Source organism: Hippoglossus stenolepis, chromosome 7, assembly GCF_022539355.2.
Source record: "Hippoglossus stenolepis isolate QCI-W04-F060 chromosome 7, HSTE1.2, whole genome shotgun sequence".
Classification (NCBI taxonomy): Eukaryota; Metazoa; Chordata; class Actinopteri; order Pleuronectiformes; family Pleuronectidae; genus Hippoglossus; species Hippoglossus stenolepis.
The window spans coordinates 8408999-8435663 of NC_061489.1; the positions used below are offsets into that span (position 1 = coordinate 8408999).

The window sequence follows — 26665 nt, forward strand, 5'->3', positions numbered from 1 at the left end:
TTAAACGGCTAAGTTTTGCCCCTCAGATGTGCAGATATATCTTTTTTCCCCAACTCTGATAGAACCTGATGAGATACTTAAAGACTGGAAGTGTGAAGGTGTAATGTGTGAGGATACATTTGGCCTGCGTCTTTGAGAAAATGAGAAAGTGAAGAGGTTTTCGGTTGTAAACATGTCTGATGACAACACGTGTCACCATGTTGCAGCAAAAAGTCTGAGTTTAGTCAAAATCTAATTTAAAAGTCTAGATTGTAATTATAGACCCATGCCATGTGTGATTATTGTCTGGCCAAACAGGACATGGATAATGGCCCGTGCGTAAAACACCTTTGCGCAAATACTACCTTGAGACGTGTCATTCTATGAACACTGGGGGAAGTATTCTCTAAAAGTTAATCAGTAGCAGTGTGAACTGCTCTTGGTTTGATTGTATCCTTCTAAATTAAGTGCTGGCACGTCTAACAAATGCCATTGCGCTTTAATCTCCTCCTTCGCAGGCGCTCAAGGGTGACAGGAGTAGCAATAAACTCGTGCGTAAATCAGTTGGAAACTTTAATTAATAAACAGGAACTGCGCTTCACGCGCACATCGTTCCACAGCCAGACCCACTGGACCAGCACCCCGACTCACTTCCGGTTCGACTGCCTGTAACCCTTTCCTTCCCGCAGCGCCGCTGCCAGAGGCGGTGGTTCTGGCATCTGCGCCGTCATTGGTGGAAACGCGTCGTCACTGCGTCTCCGTCGGTCCGTGAGTGGCGGTGGAGGCTGTCAGTCAGTGTTAGGCTGCTGCCGAGACTCCAGAGAGAGGGAGATGTCAGAGGCTGAGCTGCTCCCTCCCTTCAGTAGCACTAGTGGGGTTCAGCAGCCAGCATGGCCACAGCTGCCTCCAGCCCCTACACCCTGCTCAGCTCCAGTCCCATGATCCACCCGGACAGCCAGGCCATGCAGCCTGCTAGCCCCTACAGAGGACACCAGAAACTCCTCCAGAGTGACTACCTGCAGAGCGTCCAGAGCAACGGACACCCCCTCGGGCACCAGTGGGCGAGCAGCCTGTCGGAGGGCAGCCCCTGGTCGTCCTCCATGGAGCAGCAGGACATCAAACCAGGCCGGGAGGACCTGCAGCTCGGCATCATTCATCACCGCTCCTCGCACGTAGCGCATCACTCCCCTCATCACAACAACCATGGCAACCACCCGGGAGTCTGGGGAACTCCCGTGTCCCACAACTCCTCCATCACCAGCGGGCAGCAGATCAACATCTACTCCCAGACGGGTTTCACTGTCAACGGCATGCTGGACCACGGCGGGCTCACGCCTCCACCCAACCCGCAGGGCCAAGGCATGCACCCGGGCCTCAGGGACACACTCAGCCCAGAGCACAGCGACCTCGGCGGGCACCACTGCCACGACCACTCCGACGAGGAGACGCCGACCTCGGACGAGCTGGAGCACTTTGCCAAGCAGTTCAAACAGCGGAGGATCAAGCTGGGCTTTACGCAGGCGGACGTGGGGTTGGCGCTGGGCACGTTGTACGGGAACGTCTTTTCCCAAACCACCATCTGCAGGTTCGAGGCTCTGCAGCTGAGCTTTAAAAACATGTGCAAACTAAAGCCGCTGCTGAACAAGTGGCTGGAGGAGGCGGACTCGACCACGGGCTGCTCGAGCAGTATAGACAAGATAGCAGCTCAGGGGAGGAAGAGGAAGAAGAGGACGTCCATCGAGGTGAGCGTGAAGGGGGTGCTGGAGACGCACTTCCTCAAGTGTCCCAAACCCTCCGCGCAGGAGATCACGTCGCTGGCGGACTCGCTGCAGCTGGAGAAGGAGGTGGTGCGCGTGTGGTTCTGCAACCGGCGGCAGAAGGAGAAGCGCATGACACCGCCGGGGGAGCCGCCGCCGCACGAGGGACCCTACTCGCACAGCGGGAGCGCGGGGGACGCGTCCTCGTGTCACGATCTCTGACCGAAGCATCGGGAGGAATCCCACCACCACGCACCCCCACCCTAACCCCGGCACAGACTCTCGAGCGCACGGGGCGCACGGCGGCGGCACCTTCCAGTGCGCAGCGCCTGTCCCGGTACGGACTCGTCCCAGACGCCTCTCCAGCACTGAAACAATAACAAGAGATACCCGTCCAGCCTTCGTCGTTTTCTAACTGTCATGAGGGCATTACTCTATTCTATAGCGGCATATCAAACGTCACATTTCACCTGTTTTTGTTTTTTTTTTGGAGCCAAAATGATTTTCTACATCACGGATCTAAATACAAAATGTGCCTATATAATAATAACCTGCCAGCGCCTTTGGTTTGTGGTTTGTGTCACCATTCTCCCATCAGCTCGATAATAATGACAGTGTGGGGACTGATGCTTTTTGATTTGTTTTGGCTTCTCTCTCACGCACACACACACACACACACGCACGTACACACACACACACACACACACACACACACACACACACACACACACACACACACACACTTGGCCTGTGCCGTATGATCAGTGGAGTGAAACTGATAATAATATCACTTTTCTTAATTGATTTGTTGCAGCACCAGAGGCCATTTTACAGTCCACCTCACGCTTCCCTACGGGCTTATACACGACGCTTTAGTTCTCTGCATATTTACATTTACAACATACTCTCAGCAGATCTGTAATTATTATTATATTTTATTATTATTTTTGCATATGCAGACACAGGCCTTCATTCCAGATGTAGAGCTACCAACATAATAGCACTTGGAGGATTTTCCTTTATTTACATCCTCCCCAATGGCCTTGTGAAGCTACCTACACACACACACACACGCACACACACGCACAGTCAGAGCTATTTATAAACTCATTTATTTGATTTCAATCATCTTCGACCATACAAACTGTGTGGACTCTGAACCAGAGCCGAGAGCAGAGACAGAGAGAGGGGCTTGACTGACGCTATACACCTGCCTATAATTTTATTGTACGTTCACTATCAAAAAATCTTTTTATAATCTTAAATACTCCTGTTATTTGGTTTATTTCCTAAGTATTTTTTCGAATATTGTACAGTTTTATATATTACCCTTTTTGAAGTCATTAATTTAAACAAATGCTCTTAGTTATTCATGCACTTAATTAGCAATGTAAAAAAAACAAAACAATATTTTCAGTAAGATTGAACTGTTTCGGCGGTTTTATTCCAAATTTCGATGAACAGCTCGAGTGATTATTTATTTTCAGTATAAAGCTTGTATTATGTTTTGAAATAAACTATGTATGTTGTAATAAACAATTTCTTGCTACAACTGTTTACTGTCCAAAAATAATAATAACAGAAGAATTAGAATTTAGAAATAGACTTAAATTTATTATTAGGATATTATTATTATTATTATTATAATTATTATTATTAAGGCAATATTTAATATGCTGAATACAATTTGTTTTTTTAATAGTCCTTTGAAATTGTGCATAATTTGAATATTTTGTGTTGGGCAACAGTTCAACGTAAATTCATGACTAATAATAATTACACTTATAACAATCACTTTATATATTTATAGTTTATGATGAAGCAACATAACCTTCACTTCAATGTCATGTCAAAGGGCAACTTTTCTAAGTTTTTTTCTTCTTCTTCTTCTTCTTCTTTTACTTGCATGTCACTAACAGCTGTAAAATGTCCAGTGGTTCAGCAGGAGCCTGGCTGCAGGTCTGTGGGCTCTGTACAGATCACAGCCAAACTCAGGCGCTTTCTCCCACAGTTCCACTAAAATGTTATTGTCCGGGCCCTCTGCCCTCCTCAATCAGACATGCGTGATTTATCGCCTGGGCTGCTGGGCCTGACAGCAAAACACAATGACAAGCACACACACTCACACACACACACACACACACACACACACACACACACACACACACACACACACACACACACACACAAACACACACACAATCAGAAGCAGATGAATCTCATTTCAAAGACTACAGCTGCGTATAATTGGGCATGCAAGGGCAAAATAGAGTTATAGTCCCAAAAAACAAAAACAAAATCATAATGCCAAAAAATAATTTAAGGATGGTTTTGGAAATAAGTAGGCCCATAGATGAAGTGTTGCTTAAATGATTCAAAAATAGAGCTGGAGAGGGAGAGTGAAGGAGGGAGAGGAGGAGAGGAGAGGAGAGGCGGAAGGGTGCTAGGCCTTGCCTTGAAATGGAGAGCCTGACTGGAATACTAATGCATCTGAATTTATGCATCTACTCAGTCTGCAGCCCTGAGAGGGGGGTGGGGGAGACAGAGAGAGGAGAGAGAAAAGGGTGTGAGGGTGGAGGTGAAAGGGGGCGGTTCTGTAGAAGAACAAGAAGAAGAAGAACAAGAAAAAGAAGAAGAAGAAGAAAAAAAAAGTAAAACCATGGCTGATTGATTCCATCCATCTATTTTATTTTGAAATAATCCCAGATTTCTGTGTGGGGGGGATAAAAAAAAAAGCCCCTGAATGGAAGAGGAGCAGCCAGCAGCCGAGCAAACAAGCAGAGCGAAGCCAAGCACACTGCAGTGTCTCCTCCACCTCACACTGAAGCAGTGTGGAGCTCCCGCACACAAAAACACACAGAGAGTAACACCGTCCAAATATGTCTGTAATGAGTAACGCATACCTCCACATGCATAACTTATACCAAAATGATTGACTTGGGGAAAATGTGAGAAATCCAAACAGGTGCGAGATGAAAGCGTGTTTGTGAGGTTTGAAAAGAGATGGACTTGAGGTCATTCTTTTTTTCCCCAAAGTGCTGGAGGTTGCATGACTTAGTGGTGCACGCGAGCAGATAATTGAGGCTCTGAATCAGATGTTAAGTATGAGCGCAGGCTGATCATCAGGCAGGACAGTGACAATAGAGGAGCAGCAGTGTGGTGACTTGTGTAGTGGCAGTTTGGAGGAGGAGCAGGAGTTGTTTACTGACAGGGGATAATGGCACCGGCTGACTCTCACCTTCTTCTTCCTCATAATCATCTCAATCCTTCGGTTCTCTTCTCATCTGCAGCCTCTGTCAAAGTCTTTGGTTCAAAGTTAGGATGTCAAAAGACAAGCAACATAGGGAAAATTCCTCTAAATAAATTGTTTTCCAAAGCTTTTAATAACAACATTGTTATTTTGCCCCCGAACGCTTTAAAAGAGAAAATCTCTGAAGGTCAATAAAGTGAATGAAAAACATTAAGATGAAAGAGCAGCATGTTTAAAAAGCAGAAATATTCAGAGAAAGCAGGAGGGGGAAAAAAGTTTCTCAGATGCTGATGTATGTGTGTGTGCAGTAAAACTGGTGTGGTATGAGGCCAGAGAGAGGACGTCGCACATCACATCTCTCTCTAATTAGATAGGAGGGAAAGGCACAGGGCTGCAGTGTAGTTGTCGTACGGAGAACGCACATAGGAACACAACGGCTGCCCACATGAGAGGATTCATACTTGGGAATAATGAATATCGGCTGCCAGGCAGCCACATGTGACCGTTGGACTTTTCTGTTTCTTCCTTCACTTTAAGTGTACATACAGTAATGATCCTTTACTTTTTTATCCTCCTCTGAGTCCTTCCAACAAAAGAAAATTGTAAGGTCATATATGTAATTTCATACCTCTTCTTTTAGGCCACTATATGTGATCCTTGTCTGCATACTGGTTGTTACATTTCCCCGTATATGTTAAAGCAGTGTTTCCCAACCTTTTTAGCTTGTGGCTGCTTAAAAAAACGATTATTATCTAATTATAACTTGCATATATACGTCAACCAATTATTAGATGATCAAGTGCAATGCCAGAGGGATTTTTATGAATGTTTTTTTTAAATGCTGATAAAAACAGGAAATACGCAAATAAGCAAAAAAGAATGATCTCCCGGACCCACTTCCTGAATTTACAGCCCTTTGTGGGGGTTCTTTACATCTTATTCTGTGTTACACTTGCTTTAATCGAGCCTTCAGATAAGAAAACAACAGGAGAAATCAACTGAATTTTTTTTTATGAATACTACAACTACTAGGAAAAAACAACAAAAAACTTAAACTCTAAAATAATAGCAGAATAAGTAGTTTCATATGTAATCAAATTAAACTGAGGAATTAATATATATATATATTAGTTTGGAACATAATGCTATTCAGAAAATAATGATGGGTGGGATATTTTAAAAGCAAGATTTCACCACTTGCGTGTGTAACATTAAATATTTTGTTTAATAAAATCATGATTTTCTATGATATTCCAAAATTCGTGAAATAGTTTCTTGTTTCGACCAAACGTCCTTATAAAAAAAAAGGTTATCTTTAAAAGCGCAGTTAGTGTTTTCTACCACAAGTCACTGTACTACAGAGGGAGCAGCGAGCGGATAGAATATGCTCATAAAAAGAGAAGTTGATCTGCTGTAGCCAACAAACATGACAGACTCGTATCAACTCTTTAAAAAATCTCAAATCAAGGCCTTGCCAGACGTTGATGAAGCTTAAACTCTTCACAGTGACACTCAATAGTTCAGAAACTGTTATGTTATGAACAACTGTTTGACCTCAGAGAGCGAGCGAGGCTTTGATTTGATCTGGAGCGACCGATTTCTGGTGTTTTCACGCCAGAATTTGCATTTTTGAAATTGCTCAAACCCATTTTTTGGCAACGCTTTTCCCACTTGTTGCACCTGTAGGGATCCACACGCGGACTCTTTGGGTTCTGCTGGTGTACTTCTGTAGATCCCTGTATGAAAATACAAAGCAGGTCAGCTCGTCTCTTACCTCTGCAGGGCACTGACACGAACTTCAAAGTGAAAGGTGGCCAAACTTGATAAGTGACGACTGGAGGGCAGTGGAACCATTGTTTGGTAATGACATTGTATTTGAAGACAGAACTGATTGGAGGAGAGGAGAGAGCAGGGTGGATGAGGAAGGCAGGGATTGTTAAAGAAGGGGAAGAATGTTTAATACGATTAACTGCGTAACCTAAAATCAATTTCACATCCTCAGTTCTGGCATCCCCTGACGAGGCTGGGCAGCTCCAGTGCGGTGTGCAGGGTGGGGGCTGGGTGCTGTGAGACACCCAGGCTATAAGAGTCTATAAGAATCAAGAATGGAAAATACTGTGTGGCTCTTTGTTGCCACTGGTTAAATGTTTTTTTTTCTTTTTCATTTTAATATTTTAACTCCTCCTTAGATCAGTGCAGCGTCTCAGAAACCTGCTATCTCCAGTTTTTTTTATTTTTTTTATATTCAACCACTGACAAAGACTGAAGAGAAAATGGTGTCAGTAGAACAGCTGCCTCTGTGATCTTATTGTTCGTCTCTGCCGAGGCTCCACCATTCATGTCTTTGCAATTACTTTGACAATTAAAACCATATTAAGGTTGTGCAGTGTGATAGCTCCATTAACGAACACATGGGCACCCAGTGACACCCGCAGTTTGTTATTTTTGAGGCTGCAAAACTTTGATGTGAGGTCAGGCAAGTCACACCGGGCTGCACGTGGTCAACATTTAAAAAAAAAGAAGAAGGCCTGATTTCCACAACTACAGAGACAAGTGGCCTGAGCTGTGTTTAAAGAGGAGCTTTCATCATCCCACTTTCCCTGTGAGCATGTATCAAACACACACACACACACACACAGTATATGTGAGAGGAGAAAGGCCTGTTTATGGCTCTGAGAGTAAATCACTGTGTCTGATATCTTCACTTGAGACAGAGGGCTGATCACTGCTCGTCCTGCTTGTTCCACATTAACTCATTATCACACACGCTCACTCCATTAATTCTCCTGCTTTTATTAGCAGCAAGAATGGATACACACGCACACACACACACACTCACACATATACATACACACAGTGGGCCGATGACAAGCAGTGCCTCTACCTCATCTGACAGCTAATGGCTTCATTAGGAGCAGCGTGTTAATTGGCTGACTTTGGGGAGACGCTTGTTAATGAGGATAAATAGATTCACACCTGAGCGGGGCGCTACCCGGCCACAGCAGCACTGTGGGAACTCTGGATGACGGGCAAATGTGCACCGCAAATATGAGCAGAGAAGCACTTTATTATGGGGTATAAGTCACTGCGAGAGACACCCTGTCCCGCTCTACACTTCCTCCCAGCCCAAACACAGTGGTGGGGTTTTTTCTGCTTGCCAGGCAGACTTATTAGCCGAGTGGTTGATTAGCACCAGGAGGCCAAAACAAAGAGCAGTATGTCAAAGCAATTAGCCCCAGTGTTTACCTCTCAGCTCCCAGGCTGCCTGCAAAATGCATCTAATCCAGGAGAGAGGGGGAGAGCGAGACGGGGACACGGAGACGGCTCAGGCAGTTGCAGGAAAAAAAAGGACAACAGCTGGTCCATAGGCCACAGTTTGTATGTGTGCATTGATGGGAGCGGTGCCTCAATCCATCTGCTTTCCCTGCCTAGATCTCCATCCTCTGCTGTCTGGTCATGACAGTTCTGACACACACACCGAGACACACACACACACACATACACACCATTCTCTTTACACACCACTGGTTAGAGCAGCTCATACTCTCAGGGGAGTGGGGGGTTGGACAGACAAAATGGAAGCAGGCGAGACTGATCATTTACATAAGGGCAGGACACAGAGCCACAGAGGGACGCTGCATATTTAGCCGCTCATTCAACTTCTCATGCACTGGACAGTGTTACCACCTAGTGGTGGCCAATACACTTTGCATCTTATTTAGGTTTTGTAAGAGAAGGAAACAAAGGAAAATGAGTGTTTATTCTAAAGGGTTGTTCTACTCAAATGACAAAAAATACTTATGCCCAGTGAGATCTAGCCCTAAAATGGTTTTGCGTTTACAGCTACACTAATCAATCATTTTAAAATAGCAACTGAACAGGTTTGCTTGCTTTATAACTTTCCTCTAGTTGTGCTACTGTTAGAGTTCATTTCAGCAAGCCACATTCTACGTCAGCAAAAACAGATGGAAATACTGTGTCACACTGTAATTGCAACCTGTGGCTTCAAGTTACATAGTCATGCTTAAGGATGTTAGAGTGCACTGTAGATTAGGTTCTAGTTATCCTGCACAATAAAGACAGTCACCCATAGACTGCAAATGAAGATGACAAGGCATCTTCACTTCTTCCCACTATTAAGAAATGAAGTTAAAATATCCCTGATAAGAACCCCACCATCTTGCCAGAGTCTGCATAGTACCAATCTGGGAATGGAGACGCAGGGGTCCTGTCGAATTGTCAGTCTCAGCTGTAAATAATGACGTTTAACTAATGAAAACCAAACTGACAGGAAACTGAGCACTTGGATAGGTCTGTGTGAGAAGAAAGCAGCTTTGAGCAAACTTGACTTTTTAGTTTGGTGCGTGTCCCATCCAACTACATGGAGGAGGTAAGGTTTACAACCTGTACTGCAGCCGGCCACCATGATGCAGTCAAGATGATTTGGCCTCTCCTTTGGGAAGCTGTCATGTCGTTATAAACAGTCAATATTGTTACCCAATTGTCACCTTTTGAATCCTGACAGAGAACAAACCAGCTCAGACCACAGTGAATGCATGTCAATAATGATCTTTAATGTCAATATATACATAACTTGAAAGAAAAATAGAATCTTAAAAATCAAATGAAATAAATACAATATCATACAGTTTCCACAATGTCTTTTTGAAGAGATATCCATGGAAATCTTTTTTTATCTTTTTTATTTTTTTATTCCGCCTCTGGTTTGATGGGGTGCTTCCCGTCCCCCCCAGAGAAATCCCTACAGCTCCCCCACTTGCTCTTCATCTTCATCATATATATATATATATATATATATATATATATATATATATATGCAAGCTAAAATTTCTGTTATGGTTACCACATTGTTTCACCCCTCTAAGTCTAGACGTCTTCTTTTTGTCCATCTGCAGCTTATTTTACCTCTTCTGATACACACAAAATAACATGAGTCAGACGCTGAATTTTAAGGGGAAAATAAATACAGGTTGTGTCCACACATGCATTTATGTTACCAAAAGTGCTGGCAGATGATATTGAAGCCGAGGGACCTCTAAACCCGCCACAAGCATACACATATCTTTGTTTTCTACAGTGGAAACAGTCGTACAATGTCCCTCAGTCAATATCATCATGTCAACACTCTCACACATAAACCATAACTTCACTTTGAAGAGAAGAAGTTCAGAGAGCAAAAGCAAACAACGGAGGGTGGGAGAGAGAACCGAGGAGGAGGGTGACCGAGAAGATGAAGAGCAGTGGGGAGGGGGGCACAGTTTACCGAAGCAGCTTTGAATCAGCCAATCACAGTGAAGGAGAACATCCGCTGGTGCGTCTCTTCCCCACGCGAGGAAGAAAGAATGAAAGGCGAAGAGGGCAAGTGCATATGAAAGCTATGGAAAATAAATACTGGCTGTCTCCCCAGCAGTAACAGATATGTGAGTTTCCCCTCTTCCTCTTCAGCTGACCTCTTCACAATGCAACACCGTCCAGTGTGTGCGTGCATGTTCAGGTGGGTGTGAGTGCATGTGTTGAGCATGTCAAATAAATAGGTTAAAAAAAACAGAGGGAGACAGTAGCTCTAACTGGCCAGGACCTGGGTCTGTGTGTGGGCGCATCTGCGTATGAGAGTCCGACTGAGAGTGAGGTTGAAACTGGAGGGTGAGCGGTGTGTTTGTGTGTTTGTGTGTTTGTGTGTGTGTGTGTCTACATGTCTGTTGAGGTGAGTTTCTTCATGCTGCGTCTCTGCGCTAGACTGGAAGCTGCCACAGGCTCCAACACAGGCTGACTTGTCTTCTGGCTCAGTGCTGAATAGGTGGCAGCCATGGCTCCCTGGAACAAAACATGACAACATTTGACTTTTAATATAAACACAACTCTCAATGTCAGCAGCTTGTTGGTTTGTCCATTTAGCTGTCAAACTTTTCCTGACAGTGTTTACTGCACACTGGTCAGTTTTATATGACTGAGGGCATTTATTATTCATCTTAATGAACAAATCTGTGGTGTAACTGGCAATTCATTTCACCGTTGACTTACTCCATACGTCAAGGAGGTTACGATTTTACCTGCGTTTGTTTTAGCAGGATTCCAAATGGATTCCTTGATGGAAGGATGCAGGGTGACACATTAAAAGGTCTTATTTTGCCTGACTACTAATTCAAAACTTTAAACTATTTAGTTAACGGCCATTTGAAACTCCACATTCAAATCCACATACCATATCTAAGAGGCTGTAACCAGAAACTACTTGACTCAAACTATCAACTGCTGATCAACCAAATCAATTGATCCACAAATTGTTGCCCTTCAACTTCATATGTTCATCAGATTCTTGAGATATGTTTAAGTCCAGCTCAAATCCGTCTGACAGAACACTGTCTCACAAGACATTTGTTGATGCTAGAACCAAACACTAATCTTGAGATCAATTAGAAAAATGTCATGATTTAAAAAAAAATTAAGAGTGTGAGCAAGATGTGATACAACTTAAAAATATATATTACTAGCTACTAGAGGCAATAAAACAGGCTGTAAAGTTCAAAGAAGTTCAGTTGCAATTCGTGCAGATACATATAAATGCATCCTGGTGGTGTGAGGTTTATGAGTCAAAATATCCATCTCTGGTTATTCCTCTCTCCCTGTCTATTCCTGTCATCGCTCAACATTATGAACAAATATAATAAATAAATATATATATGCTGGACGTAGTCAAGGCCTGACAAGAAAAGGTGCTGAATTGTTGAGACTAGTTTGAGCTAACAAAGAGGCAACAGGTTAGCAAATAACACCTTGTGACAGCAGTGGTGTCCAGTGAGGCATTTCAATATAAACCATTAGTCAGGCCTTGAATCACACGTGGGAGAGAAGAGAGGCGTAGGAATATATTTCCGACAGCAGTGGGACTGATGACTAAGAGTGAGTCGACACTCGACACTAAACCTGCGACTGAAGATTGGAAAAACAATCTATGGTCTGTATGTTGTTAGTAAAAAGGTCAAATTGAATGTAACCAGTGTGAATAAATTGAAGCATCAGTCTTACCTGATGTTATATGTACGGTCAGGTAGCAGGGCGGTAATGATCAATCATTTACTTAACCCACAGCTATTAACAGAGCTTTTCATCAGAAGTGACTACTCTTCCTGACCAGTTGGAAAAGGTTCTTGACTGGATGAGAACTCTACAGGAACTTGTACTGTGGGTCGAGATCCTTTCAAATTTCTTGTTGAATATTTGCATTGAAAGATCAAGGTTCTTTTGAGGTTCTAGCCAAACAAGTGACACTTAACACTTCAACTGAAGCCAGAAGTAAGACAAGAGTCCAACCTTCCTGCATACCTGTTACGTTACATGTAAACGTCTATACAGAACACTATACTATACTGACAGAGCACTAGGAAACATCTATGGTACAATAGACTTTATATGAAGATGGACGACTTGCCTCCACTTCCTCCCACTATCCAGAAATGAAGTCTTAATACCCCTGATATGAACGCTGCCATCTTGCGCCTTAGACTTAATTTGAAACCAGAGTCTGCGCAGTAGCAATACAGCCACAGCAGCCGTGGTCCTGCCAATACACACACTAGACCAAGTGCACGTCAGTCTCAGCTGTCAATCATGATGTACATCAGTGTGATAAGAACTACCTAGTTACAGAAGTCATCTTTGAGAAAAATTTGTGCGATGTGACTTTTTAGTTAAATCCCATCCAATAACATGGAGAAGGCCAGTTCTATTATCTACTGCAGATGCTTTGGCTTCACTTTTGGGGAGCAGCCATGTCCTTCATCTTTTATACAGTCGATAGATTTGTTGTTAAGGTGATAAAGAAGGAACTGGGCCATGAACTGAAGCTCTCAATTTACTGTTGATCTTCTAACCCTCTCGCCTCTGATCACAGGCTTTGGGTTGTACCTAAAAGAACAAGGTCACAGACAGATTCAGATTCCTGTGGGGGGTGGCTGACCTCTCTCTGCATGACTGTTCAGCAGCTTGACAGCACCCGTGTATACAGCTGCCATTCCCTGAGATTAAGAGAGGTCGCTTAGGTGGTTCGAGCACTTGGTAGTAATGCTGTTAAGACAACCTCTCTCTCTGGAGGGGGCCTGAGAATAACTGACTGGGAGAACACTCCAGGACATGATTAGGGGTGGTGGGAAAAAGGAGGACCCGGCTGCTATGTTGTGTTCTTTTTTATCATGTTTTTGTGCCTTTGAAGCCTAGTTCACACTACATGATTTTTAGCCAGATTTTCCCCTCACCAATAAATTTTGGAATTCAACGATAAAAAGCCCAGATCTCAGCCAAATTGGCAAATGATCAGTAGTCGCCAATTGCTATGTGTGAACTATTCAAAGACATGATTCATAAGGCTCGCAGACTTGTCACCTCCTCCACGAATTGGCTACAACTACAGCCAATTGAAGCACAGGACAGGGTGAAGGCGGTATGAAGAGGCGAAAACCACACATACTAGTTGGGGTTTCACCTGGTGAAAGATTGTGTAGTGTGTGACCCCTTGTTGCCAGTCAGTCGTGTAGTATGAACTCACAACAACCCCAGATCACAAGTTTCTTACAGTCTCCAGTTCAATAGTAAATTTATAATGTACACCTATATTTTTTCATTTCGGATTTAGGTTTGGATTTCGATCATCTTCTTCCGAAAAATGTAACAACTTTTTGTTGTTAGTTGCCCTGCAACAGTGTTCCCGCTACTAAAACTACTTAATGCTTAAGGTATAAGGTATATGTCTTCCCATATCAAAACAATGACCTCTTGAATTCCATTTAAAAGAAAAATCTGACAAGGTCAAGCAGCAAAGTAAGACAGAATCATGGACACATCTGCTGTGTTGGATCTGGTGTAAGCAATAGCTGAGATCAGAGATGGATGAATTATTGCCCAGGTACTGAGAGAGTACGACATCAGGTAGAAGAGTTCTGAGGCTCTTCTGATGAGGAGCGATTGTGCACATTTACGCTTAGAGGCTCTGCGCAAAGGGTCATTACCCATGAGGCAAGCACATGCATGGAGGTTATACTAACCTTTTAGTTCTCCTACATGGTGAGAGATGGTTCTGTGTGTTAAGTGTCTGTTGATTAGAAAGATGTACTGTCTGCTCACCTTGACGAGGTGGGGTGCATCATGGCGTGTGAGTTGGAAGTGTGGGAGAGCATCTCTGCAGGTGATCCAGGAATGCTTTAGGACCTGCGCTGCTGTGTATCGCTGGTGAGGGTCCACGTGGAGCATATGAGACAGCAGATCCTGGAACAAACATTTACACGTCCAGTCTATAAAGTGTCTGGGACAAGGACAACATCATGTGTGTTGCTAATAAGGTTTATTTAATATAGTCGAACAGTCTTTTGGGATGATGGATAAACTCATGTGTCTCAACTATTTAAATACACGAAAAATGAAAAAACTGGGTCTGGATATTTTTCATAGTTCATGTCTGAAAACAGCTTGAGACTGAGGTGACAGTGACAGTGTGTGTACCTTTGAGCTGTCTGATACAGTATCCCAGTTGCCACCTGTCAAAGAGAACTTTCCAGAGCCTATCCGGAGCAGAATCTCCTCTGGTGTGTCGTTTGGCCCATTAGCAAACGGTGTGTACCTGACAGGGAGGTAAAAGGAGAGGTTAGGGAAACACAAACTCATTACACACATTATAGTTTCAGAGTATTTTTCTGTATACTTTGTGGTAATTAAACATAGCATGAATACAACTATTTGAAACTGTGGCTGGAGAGGGTGATGAAATTTGCAACTTTATATCCACTGCTCAATCAACGTTCAATGTCCATAATTATATCAAGAGCACAGGAAGTGAGTGACAAGAGCACTGCTGTTTGAGCCCTGAGCTCCATCTTTGCTTCAAGGTATTGATGTTAATCATTCCCACCCACATTAAAGCCAAATTACTCAGCAGTTACTATTGAGTGCAGTCTTACCCTGCCAGCATTGTATACAGTAGAACTCCAAGACTCCAAATATCACAGGCTGCATCATAACCTTGACGCATTAGTACCTAGACACACACAAAGAAAGAAAGATGCACCATTAGAGACACTTATCCTTTCAAGGAGGTTATATTTTCACTGCTGTTTGTTTGCTTTCAGCAGGATTACTCCAAAAATACATGTCTGATTTCCATGAATGTGGAGGGATGAGGCACGATGCAAGAAAGAACCCATTATATTTTGGAACAGATCAAGCACAATAGGATGTTAGTCTTGGCGGATGTATGCGCCCGCTGAGCACCCTTCTAGTTTTCCATGTTTCTGTCTGTATTTCATTTCCTCCTCCTTTTGTTTTCTTTTTGTCTCTATCATTTCCCCCCTCTCACCTCTGGTGCCACAAAGTTGGCGGTGTAACAGGGGGTGAGGAGGAGACCATTTCCTCCCCGAAGCTGCTTAGCGAATCCAAAGTCACAGATCCTTATAGAGTCAGGATTCCCCGAGTCATCCATATACAAGATGTTACTGGGCTTCAGGTCTCGGTGTACCACCTGTGGAGAGGGAGAAGAAAACATTCAATTCAATATTACATTTGACTTCTTTATGTACATGTACAGAGGTGTTTCCTTACCCCTTGGCAGTGGAGGTAGTCAACAGTCTTGGTGATGGTGTAGAGCACAGCACTGGCCTCTCTCTCAGAGAAAAACTTCTGCCTGAGGATCTTATCCAGCAGCTCTCCACCCTTCATCAGCTCCGTCACCAGGTAAACATACCGGCCCTCGTCATAGACCTGACACATTCACACCAACACAAAGACAACCTCAGTCAGTCTTCACAAACGTACTGTCTCGCAAAGCTCATACAAAAATGTTACTGACGTCTTTCAGAGTGATGATGTTGGGATGCTGTCCGTATCGCATCAGGATTTCGATCTCTTCAGAGGGGTCCCTCTTACTTTTGTCTATAATCTGTGGCAGGTGGAAGCACAGACAAAGGTAGTCAATATCAAACAGAGTCAAATTCAGAAAATAATCATTCTACTGTGCATTTTTAAAATCGTAACTGTCTCAGATTTTTAAAAACAACAGATCATTGCCCTAACAAAGTTTTGAATTATTGCTGCAATATTTAGACGCTGAAGTTGTGCTGCCCCCTATTGGTGTATTGGTGTCACCATTCACATTCAACATGGTAACTTCATGTTTAGCAGTTTCACAAATGCATGTATACGGCAGTAGTGTTCTTGTCCATTTTTTATCATCCACTGCTGATGTGTTTATGACAAGACACTTAACCTGCATTTATATGTGCGTTCACATCAACATTAAAGTCATAATTACTACTGCAAGATCAGATTTAAATACTCTGTGCTTAAAAATGTGCAAGTGCCTGAAAGACCAAACTCTGTAATCACACATCTATACAATTACTGGGTCTCCAAAAGGATGTGACTGTGTGTTAATGTGTGAATGAGTGAAACAGGATGTTGCTTAATCTGAGAAGTGGTGCTCAGAAAAATAAAATAACTGCTGCTAACACCTGCCAACATCCAGTGTTAAAGCCTTAACACTGGATGTTTAGAAGTGGAGAATAAATATTTTAATATACGATTAAAATGCATTTAAAACGCAATCTAATGTCTAAATTTCTTTGTGTCTGGTTACCTTCACAGCATAGTCTACGACAGCGACTCGGTGTACACAGCGTTTACAAATGGAGTATGAGCCAACCCCTATGTCCTCCTGCAGCTCGTACAGATCTGAGAACTTGGCTGAGCCCCCGTGCATCTAGAAACAAGATTACATACTTTCACATTAACTGAATAAATAAAAATGTTCAAGTAAAGCCAGAAGCTTCTGTCCTTGTCAACGAATGTCTAAACATCCTTTTCATGAGATGTTGTTATTCACCAATGACCACAATGCCACAACAATCCTTGGTTTTGGTCCAAACAGGTCAACAGTTGTATTTCAGATCCCAGTTTGTTCACAAATATACTGCATCTTCAACTGTAATGTTTATATATATTCAGCAGTTAGTTATTGTTGTTGAATTTGGCTCCTGTTCACACACTGCAAAAGCACAAAATGTTTTTAAATTAACAGTTCTAGTGTTTGTGCTAACACTTTAGAAAAATAACCAGACATTTCCTTTAATGGTCGACAGTCTTTTACAAACATATGATCCCAATTTCAATTCACTGTTACAAAACCAGACTCTTAATTTTGCAGTGATATTTTGAACATTGTCAAGTTGGAAAATAAATCTATCACATGAGAAAAGCACCAGTGTTTACCAATTATTATCTTGACCTCGGCGACTTGCCATGTTCTAATTTGTCCTGAATCAAAGATTTTTTACACTTCTCATAATAGCGTAAGAGGTCTCTAACTATGACGCTCCCTAACGGTGAGCAGCACTACTGGCCATGTGCTAGCTTCCACTTATAATTTCAATTATAATGTTGTGATAAATTTTCATGTGGTGCCTGCAACATGTGTAAAAGTCCACACTAAAGAAATCGTAAACAGTATCATGTTGCAAAATGGCTAAAACAAGTGAGGAAGTTCACTGTTGGAGATAAATGGAATTAGTGTTTCATTTGCAGGATGTGTATCGATAGAGGTTCGCACAGAAGATGAAGAGTAAAAAAACAACCTGTGCACATGCAAAGTAGACATAATGTGTGTTCACCTGAACAATAGGGAGTATGCTGAGCAGTGGGGAGCCCTTGTTCTCGTCCATAGGGGCTGGAGCAACAAAACTGAAGCCTTTGAAGAGCTGGTGGGCGTTAGCACTAGGCGGGATACCTGGGGAGTCTAAACACACAAAGATAATTCATAATGTGGACAGATGAACAAACACCCACTAAATTTTGGAGCTGCAATCAGGACTTGGTTGCAGTTTCCATGGCTGCAGGGGTGGATGTGAATTTTAAGCTGAAGAGCATGTTGTTCACATGTGAACAGAAAGTGATGTACGTCTGTAGGTGTAGATTTACCTTTAGGTGTTTTAGCGGTGAACTCTGGGTCAAAGCAGAATGTGTCATCTGGTTTTCCTGCTGCAGGCTTGAATGGAGGCTGGAGCTCTCTCCTGTACAGTTTCTGAAGAAAACACCGGTACACACACACACACACACACACACACACACACACACACACACACACACACACACACACACACACACACACACACACACACACACACACACACACACACACACACACACACACACACACACACACACACACACACACACACACACACACACACACACACACACACACAGAAATCAAACCCTAACTACGGCCGTTTGGAGTGTGTGAACTTATGTGGAATTGAAGCCAAGACCCCTCCCAGATTAACCCGCTCCAATCCCTCTCCAGCTCGGTCCAGCCAATAGCATCCTGCTGGTTCTTAAACACTCACACAGAGCTATTAGTGCACACACAGTGAGAACTGGCTCTCAGCCCAGACACACAAACATGGCTGGCATGGCCAAGACTGATGACCAGTAGTCACCAAGCCAACCGTTTGCAAGGTGTGAATCCTCAACAGAAGCTGGGAGAGTTATATGCGAGTGTTTGTGTGGGTCTGTGAGAAATGAGAGCGAGGTGTGTGTGTGCTTACATTCCAGTCGATGGTGGAAAAGAAAGCGTGGCGTTTGATCTCCTCCACTCCATCGGGTCCGGCCCCTGAAGACACAGATCACTCTGGTTCAGTTAACCTGGCACGCTCGTTTTTTATTGTTTTTAGAGAATCAACACGTTCACACATTTTTTCCTCTCTGTGATTTTCAGCATTTGCTTTACATTGGTGCCAAAATGTTAACAAGCTCAAGCTAGGCTCACCTCGTTTCTTTTTTTGTTCTCATTCTAACAGGTCTACACGCTCAAACAGACAAAAGCTGTAATGCATCTTACCTAGTCGATTTGCAGGGTTACGTTTAAAGAGCATCCTCAACAAACTCTGGGCCTCCAAACTTAGAAACTGGGGCATTCCCAACTTAGCTCTGGAGGGAAGAAAAGAGAAAGAGGTGAATCTGGTTTACAAGAATTGAAGTACTGTATGAATTCCGACCTATGTTGTGCTCTAAGGGCCTTAAACATGCAGTACATAATGACTCACTTGAGAATCATGTTCATGGTCTCATTTCGGTCTTTGCCTTGGAATGGTAATGTCCCCGTTAACATCTCAAACTGCAAAAAAACAGTGAAAGAAAGGGAATATAACAAACATTATTATTTTCTAACCACTTAGTATCAATTTATCAGTGTTTGTGTAAGTTCGTTTGAACTTATGTACCATCAATACTCCCAGAGACCACCAGTCTGCACTCTGTGTGTGTCCTCTCCTGTTGACCACCTCAGGGGCCATATACTCCACCGTACCACAGAAGGAATACGCCTTCTTATCAGCATCTACTGACTCTTTACTCAAGCCAAAGTCTGCACAAAAGCAATGAAAGGCAATGTGGTGCAGATACACAGTAATTATACTATGCAGAAGGATTTGGAGAATTATATGTGCTTTACAATAAATGTGCATGCATTAGTTAAAAGCTTACCTGTTAACTTTATGTGTCCAGCTTCATCAAGTAAGATGCTGCAAGACAAAACAGAGTTTCCACAGAGGTTAGCTTCAAATCATTCTTCATGACAAGTCACTAATATTACAATGACAGAATTTGAGTCCTCTCATCATGCCTTTGTTTTCTACAAAAAAAAGATTCTGGTGTCAAATATGAAAAAATTCGAGGAGTTGGGAGTTTTATTATTCTAGAGTTGTGGAGGTTTGAGATGGGATGTTAAGTATACGAATCAATAGATCAGAGCACTCATTTCAAAGCCACATTTAATTCATCAGAAACTGTGGACTTAAGTGAAGAATGTGATAGCTGATATGATTCTGTGTGTTGAAGTTATCAGTAGAAATGACTTGGCAGCCACAGGAAGAGGGATAAAGCCTAAAAGGCGTTAAATTCCTGCCCTGTGTGACTCCTTCCTAAGGTTTCTACTGTAGTAGAGGAAAACAACTCACTTAAACTTAAAAACTTGAGCTTTGACTTTAACATTACAGAAACAAACCGGGTTATATAGTATGTAAATCATTGCCATTGGATTTACATTTTCTTGATGTCATCTTGTAAAAACCTTCTTAGGTCTATGTCACAAATAACTGACATTTAAATGATCTTTTAGCAGACACGGTAGGGAAAAGGAGAAAGTAAAATATGTACATCTTGTAGATTCAAAAACAACTTAAAATGTCTTTTTATAATCTTTTTATACTGTATAATTATCATCACCATGCAACAATGACTAATGCCTCTCAACAGGCTCTACCCACTGTTGTTAGGGAAGGATCATCATGACGTTTTGAAAATGTGGCAGGTCATGATGGCCAGAGCCTTACAGTCAAAATTACAGATGTTTGTAATGAACCAGGAGCAAACTACAACTGTGCAGGCTCTTCCTGTGTTGGGTGATGATGTATATGCTGTTGGCTTAGAGTGTGAAAGATGAAAAGGTGAAGGTGAGGTCGAGCACTCGTACTTCTCTGGCTTGAGATCTCTGTAAACTATGCCCAGGCTGTGCAGATGGTCGAGGGCCAGGGCCAGCTCTGCAAGGTAGAATTTCACATCTTCCTCTGTAAACATAACCTGATAAGAACTGGACACATTTACTCTCTGAACTCAGAAGAGGAAAGACATTCAGCAGCAAAAGAAAACACAACTGCAGTATTAAGCTTCAGTAACCACAAACAGAGAAAACAGTATTATTATTGTCACAGTATCAACATTTCAAATAGGTTACAAGATTCAGCAAGCTGTTGATTTGACACTGCCAGCAACGATTGCTTTGTTTCTGAGACATGCTTTCAACACAAGGTTTGTTTAGAGAACAATCACACATTGTCTGAGTTCCCGGAAAGCATTTGAAAAGAGCAGATCTGAGCTTCTGCCTGACAAGCAATTGATGATTGAACAGCGAATAAAGATTCCAAGAGGAGCTTTGTGTTGCCATGAGGAATTTAAGTCGCAATTTGAATAAAAGGCAAACAAAAAACAGGAGAGACAGATGACTTGGCAGCACTTATGGTCTTATAAAATAAATAAAATCCACTTGCATGCTAACTTTGCACCTGTTCCATGTGAAGCTGTCATATGAACTACTCCTCTGGGTTTAGAAAAGAACTTTGATGCATATGTATTTCTGATTTTCACTGATACGTTCAAGAAACTTGGGGTTATTTAAAAAAGCAACACCATTAAATTCTTGAATGAATCGGAGGACAAGCTGTACTTTCCTTATCAGAAAGAACAACATAACAGACAGAAAAAGGTGCAAATACGCTAAAAGTATAATGAAATGTCAGCAAAGAGAACATGAGCTTACCTCTTTGGATAAGCGAGTGAATACATCCCCTCCCCTGAGAAAGTCCAGTATTAAATACAGTTTCCCTTCTGTCTGAAAGGCTGCGGACACAAGGAAACAAATAATTGATCCACATGCTAAATATATTCTGATCGAACAAAGGTGTTCAGTGGCACATGCTAACATTGTAATTCAGTATGTTCTGATACTGATAGCAGCATCGGAAATGCCTCCGATACTGCCAGAATGCCAGCGCCACGCCTCGCCATCAGCGAGTACATGAATCTATTTACCGGTCTGATATCACATTTTTAAATTATATGTTTCACCAAGATAAAATTGCAATTTTCTTTTCCCAGAAATCACTCTTTTTGCGCTGTACTGCCACTGGCACATACTGTTCTTGTAGCGGCAAAGAAGTGATTTCTGGTAGTGTAGCGTTAGCAAGAGTGTGCTGTGAAGATAGCAATTTGGTCATATTTCACATTGGAAAGTCTAATGAGTAAATAGGCGACGTGTACCTTATGCAATACTGGCAATTTATTTAGTCTTTAGTTGCTGCTGTTTTCTACTGTTAGTGTGAGAAATGTAAAGGTATTTTATTTTTCTTAACTGTGGCTGCACATTAACAGTTTTTGGTATTTACTCGTATATTAATTTAATTCTGAAGTTGCATTATTTTACACTGATATTGTACTGCTAAAAACAAAAAGGGCCATCCATTTTTAAGTGTGGCTGTACTTTAATAGCTATTTAAAGGAAGTAATTGTTGTGTATTACTAGATTTATTTATCTGTGCTCTTTCTCAGTCAAGTATATAATAAAAGACGTTCTACTCTGTTGTTCAAAGGGTTTAACCTGAGACAGGCCACACAACAACAGCAATAGCATGTTGACATTAACAACAATGATACTGATATAATATCAGAATAAAAGTAGATCTTAACTTAAACCCTTGCTTCATTGTTTTATGTGACAATCTTGTCTGTTTAAAACTGATGCAACAAATGTGGCTAAGTCCTGTGCAATAACTGTGTCATAACACTAAAAGAATTCTGATAAAAGATGCAGTAAACAGTGATATATCGGATTGGCCCATGATGCTGCACATAAGGATCCAATCCTTAATCAAACCTTAACAGAGATTAAATCTTCAAGATCAAATGCAATCAGCTACACACTTCATAAATAAGACTGTGTCTCTTACCGTAGTGCAGTTTCACTATGAAGGGATGATTGACTTCCACTAAAATGTCTCTTTCCATTTTAGTGCGAACTCTGTCCCTGACTGGAGAGACAAGACAGCGGGGGGACAGCATTAGAGAGAAAATGGATGAGAGAAAATACTGAATACTGGCACTTTGGTGTTGAGAGTGGTCTCAGCTGTTTCATTGCATTACCTTTCAAAGATGCCTTTTTTAGGACTTTCATTGCATATAACTGATCAGCATCTGGACCCATGATCTTCCGGACAAGAAATACCTGAGAGAATGAGAGAGAGAGAGAGAGAGAGAGGGGGAGAGAAATTTAGAGGGATTCAAACGCCTTCCATCGCAATAAACCTGGGATTGGTCTGTTGGTTTCCTCACCTTGCCAAAAGAGCCCTGGCCGAGGACTTTGAGCAGTTCAAACTGGGATGATTCCGCCTTCTCACAACCCTCTTTCACATGGTGGGTGATAGGAATCTCCTTATATGCCCCCTCATCCTACACAAACAGTGTCAGAAAGAGACAACCCCACAACACAACAGGTAGACGCACACGTGCCGATCATTACTTACACAGTGCGAGTAAGACTCTCCCTCCTCCATGGGCTCGTCCATGATCTGATGTCCATTGACCTGCAGCCAAACCCACAAATTTCATCAGAGGAGTGAGCAACAGTAAAGACCTCAACAAAGCTGGTTCATCCTTGCTCTCAGCTAAGAGGACTGTGACTGCAGCTGCTGCACGCCCACATGTATGATGGAAGATTCAACAGATGAAATCGATGAGTCACATGCAATACCAGTGCACACTCACTTCTCCAACTCAAGCTCTATTTGTTGTCAAACAGTATGGAGTCCATACTTTAAGCCCGTCCAGCTGTCCAGCTTTCATCCTGTCCCTATAAAGCCCCTCATTATTAGCATTCTAACTTAATCCCCAGCCAGAGCAAAAACAACATGTCTGACTGGCTCTGGGACGCTGATTTTAGCTGGGGCTGCGTCACCATTCAGCCTCTTGAGAACACACCGGGTCTGGTTCTTCTGGCTCATCGCGGTGTCAAAAATCCTTTTTAAATGACCACTGATATGCATGCTTTGTTCTGCCCACAGTTACTTTCAGGAGTCTGTTTAATGCCTCTCTTTGGTTTATTTAAAAAACCATGCACTGTGATTAAATTGTCAGAAGTGAAATGTCAGATATCTCAAGTGTATCAGACAATTAAATGACCAATATAAGATTAACCAGGTCTGCGTATTTCAGCTCTGTGCTGAAGGCTCTGGCTGTATGATGTGTTCAGTCTGGTGTGTTTGTGTGTGTTGAATTCCATCAAGCCTCTGAAGAGGGGGGATGAGTCATAGCACTACGCAAGCCCACTCAGTGGGTGGAGCCACCAACATACACTCACGTACAAGCACAGAACAGAGGCCAACAAACCACTTTCCAATATCTTAGCGCTATAAAGATAACATTAACAACATGAAAATTCAAATCAGGACAAGATATACACTTCGAAGCAAGATATGACACAGAAAAATGTCTTCATGTTAGCCCTGGTGCATCTGTGAAGTATTAACATTCAGGCAGAGCCAGGACAGTGCTTGGTCATAAATTCACACATATGCATTTTCATTGCCACCTTTGACGTGGCTCATCATGGCTGGTAACACGAGTGCATCCCACACTCTCTGCACAAGCAGGCAAGCCTTTTTCAGCTATTAGAAAAGATGGTATGACAGCCACGCACAATATCATCTCACGACCTACTGACGCTGGCAAACAAGGCTTTGGTTACACTTCATCTCCAAACGGACACAAAGTGGATTAAGCAGTCGGCATCGCCATTAGCCAAAATTAAGTGGCTAAGCTTGATGTTTACTTGTGTGCTTCTTTTATCTTGGCAGCTTTCAACGGTTCAGCAGACAGTCAACAGTGAAATGCTCATTTGTAGTAAGAGAACTTTTGTAAAATAGAAAAAAATATTTAGAGCACTATGTAGTTTAATCTGTATTAACATGCCGCTGAGGACCTTCAACAGAATGATTTAGAAATTTCGTGACACAAATTTCCAAAAATCGGGAGGAGGGATCAGATCAACAATGTATGTGACTAGTTTGGAAGTGTATGTTGCTGTAGCTTCCTGACCTGACCTACAAACAGTAATGGAAGTCAGACGGTGCAAATAATCTCAAAGACTGAGCTTCAGGATGTCCCATTGGTTTAAGTGCACATTAGCAAATACACATGTCAACATGAGGACCCAGCAAAAGCCAACCTGACCTCTCCACAGCTGTCGCACGACAGAATTTAGAGAAGTCTTCAGGAGGTATCACTATAGTTTCACTTAAAGTCTGAAGGTGGTCATTTCCTTTTTAAAATAATACACTAGTTTAGACTCCATCACGAGTTTAAACTATGAGCTACGAGCCTCTGGAGCCTACACATCCATTGCTCTGATAATGCAGTTTAAATACTACCAGCTATGAGGATGAATAGCTTTATTAAATCAGATTATAAATTACTACCTAGTTAACAAACTGCTCTAGTTGCAGCTAACAAGAGCACCACTGCCTCCGCTGACAAGCCAGCCCACAACTGTGAGGACGTCTGAACAAATTGAACCCAGCTACAGCTAAACTTTGAACACATTTAACAATATTGAAATGTTTCATCACCTTACCATTGTCAAGTCAAAGCCCTTCACCAGCTCTCCGTTGACCAGACGGTGGAGGTTGAGCAAAACTAAGTTTCAAGCCTGCAAGCTGTCAGCTAGCAAGCTAACCACATGCTAATGCTACAGCCGCTAAGCTAGCCACGAAACAAACTCCTCCAGAGAAGTGTAAATAACAACAAAAGCCAAAAGGAGGCCGTGTATCGTGGGATAAAGAGTCCGTCCTCTGTGCGGAGCACTAACCGGCGGGGAAAACAGCCCGGACAGGCGGATATCAAACTACGAAAGCCGGGGCAGTGCAACAACAATAAACACCTAACCAGCTGTTAGCATTAGCTAGCGCGTTAGCATGCATCACGGTGCGCTGCGGGTCGTGAAGCGAATTTAAGCCGTACCCAGCCTCTCGGGGGGCGAGCTAACTTAACGGGACAGCGCGCACCGAAAACAGCGTCAAGCAGATTAGCGTGCAGAAACACACGTCGGCCAACTCACCTCACTACTAACGCTGTTTACCTCCATCTTGTGCCAGGGATTGTTCTCTTAGGTCTAAGGCATCGTAGTCCGACCTAGACCCCCGCTCCACGTTGCATGGCTCCCCCTCGGTGGAAGTCCGGCTGCTCAGCTTCGGTGACCAGATGCAGAGCTGTGCGGCCGCGGGACCGGATCGAAGGGTCGCTGCGGGGAACAGTTGATGCCGCCGACGACTGGACCATACGCTCGCCCGGAGCACCGCTACCCTGCCATGGATGCGAATATGGCGGCTACCGTGGTACCTGATCGTCAGTGAATGAGAGTTTATTGACGTATTGATGACGCAATTCAGTTAAGGATTTCCCCCCGTCCAAACCAAAGCGGCGGATTTCTGAGATAGAGGAGGAGGAGGCGGAGGAGGAGGAGGACGTGGGGGCGCTTGATGCTGCATGACATGCTGTGAGTGACATGCAAACATCCGGGTGACGTGATGGCACACTGGCTTGCGACCGAAATAGTCACTGGCACTGTCACAGACAAGGAGGTTTTAATTCACGCTCTTGACGCAGGGGTAAAAAAATGATGGAGTAAAACAAAATAAAAACAGTCTCCTGCCATAAATCTGAGCCCGTGAAGTCCAATGTTTTAAAGCCACTGTTTCATAAGCCCGTCCATCCCTAGTCCAAGTGGAAATAAGAGGCTTAAAGCTCATCCACTTTCTCTGCTGCTCTGTCGCTCTCCCACACACACACACACACACACTTTTTCAAAATAAGATACTGACAGCTACAATGGGCATTATCTTGCAAAACTGATCTGTTATGTCAGGTTTATGCACTAATCTTTTACCTCCAAATTTTGAAGGAGACCAGTCAGTCATCTGAGTCGACAAGCTGGATGGAAGCCCAGTAGTTTGACCTGTAAGACGGAAATGTAACCGCTTTCTTGTCCTCAAATGTGATCTACAAAAAACATTCTACA

General features: G+C 42.9%; 2 protein-coding genes across 5 annotated transcripts; one reads left to right on the top strand and one right to left on the bottom strand.

Moving 5' to 3' along the window:
- The first annotated feature begins 653 nt into the window (after positions 1 to 653).
- LOC118112304 (POU domain, class 3, transcription factor 4) lies at positions 654 to 3193 on the top strand. Its single transcript, XM_035161502.2, has one exon. The coding sequence runs from the start codon at positions 870 to 872 to the stop codon at positions 1956 to 1958; it is 1089 nt and encodes a 362-aa protein (XP_035017393.1). The 5' UTR covers positions 654 to 869; the 3' UTR covers positions 1959 to 3193.
- Positions 3194 to 9539: 6346 nt separating this feature from the next.
- On the bottom strand, positions 9540 to 26372 carry rps6kal (ribosomal protein S6 kinase a, like). 4 transcript variants are annotated; one of them, XM_035161499.2, is made up of 22 exons: positions 25727 to 26372; positions 23118 to 23177; positions 22927 to 23043; positions 22738 to 22819; positions 22545 to 22625; positions 21359 to 21438; positions 20516 to 20622; positions 19528 to 19565; positions 19266 to 19408; positions 19089 to 19159; positions 18884 to 18972; positions 18591 to 18655; positions 17962 to 18064; positions 17655 to 17779; positions 16625 to 16747; positions 15839 to 15928; positions 15592 to 15750; positions 15350 to 15511; positions 14955 to 15031; positions 14500 to 14617; positions 14125 to 14265; positions 9540 to 10821 (listed from the first exon to the last, which is right to left on the bottom strand). In XM_035161499.2, exons 1-22 carry the CDS (start codon positions 25730 to 25732, stop codon positions 10696 to 10698), a joined length of 2163 nt encoding a protein of 720 aa, XP_035017390.1. In that variant the 5' UTR covers positions 25733 to 26372; the 3' UTR covers positions 9540 to 10695. The 4 variants fall into 4 exon arrangements, with proteins under 4 accessions (XP_035017390.1, XP_035017389.1, XP_035017391.1 ...); XM_035161498.2 differs by having other exon boundaries at positions 25706 to 26372; XM_035161500.2 differs by lacking the exon at positions 25727 to 26372 and adding an exon at positions 25223 to 25644.
- Positions 26373 to 26665: the final 293 nt, after the last annotated feature.

What these genes read in the sequence shown, in the direction of transcription:
- LOC118112304 (XM_035161502.2), top strand. Translation starts at nt 870, where the DNA reads ATGGCCACAGCTGCCTCCAGCCCCTACACCCTGCTCAGCTCCAGTCCC.
- rps6kal (XM_035161498.2), bottom strand. Translation starts at nt 25,732, where the DNA reads ATGGAGGTAAACAGCGTTAGTAGTGAG. An exon ending in TAAACAGCGTTAGTAGTGAG is followed by an intron (nt 23,178 to 25,705) that starts GTGAGTTGGCCG and finishes GTTTGGCTGCAG; the next exon opens with GTCAATGGACATCAGATCAT. An exon ending in TCGTAGACTATGCTGTGAAG is followed by an intron (nt 15,929 to 16,624) that starts GTAACCAGACAC and finishes CACCTGCCACAG; the next exon opens with ATTATAGACAAAAGTAAGAG.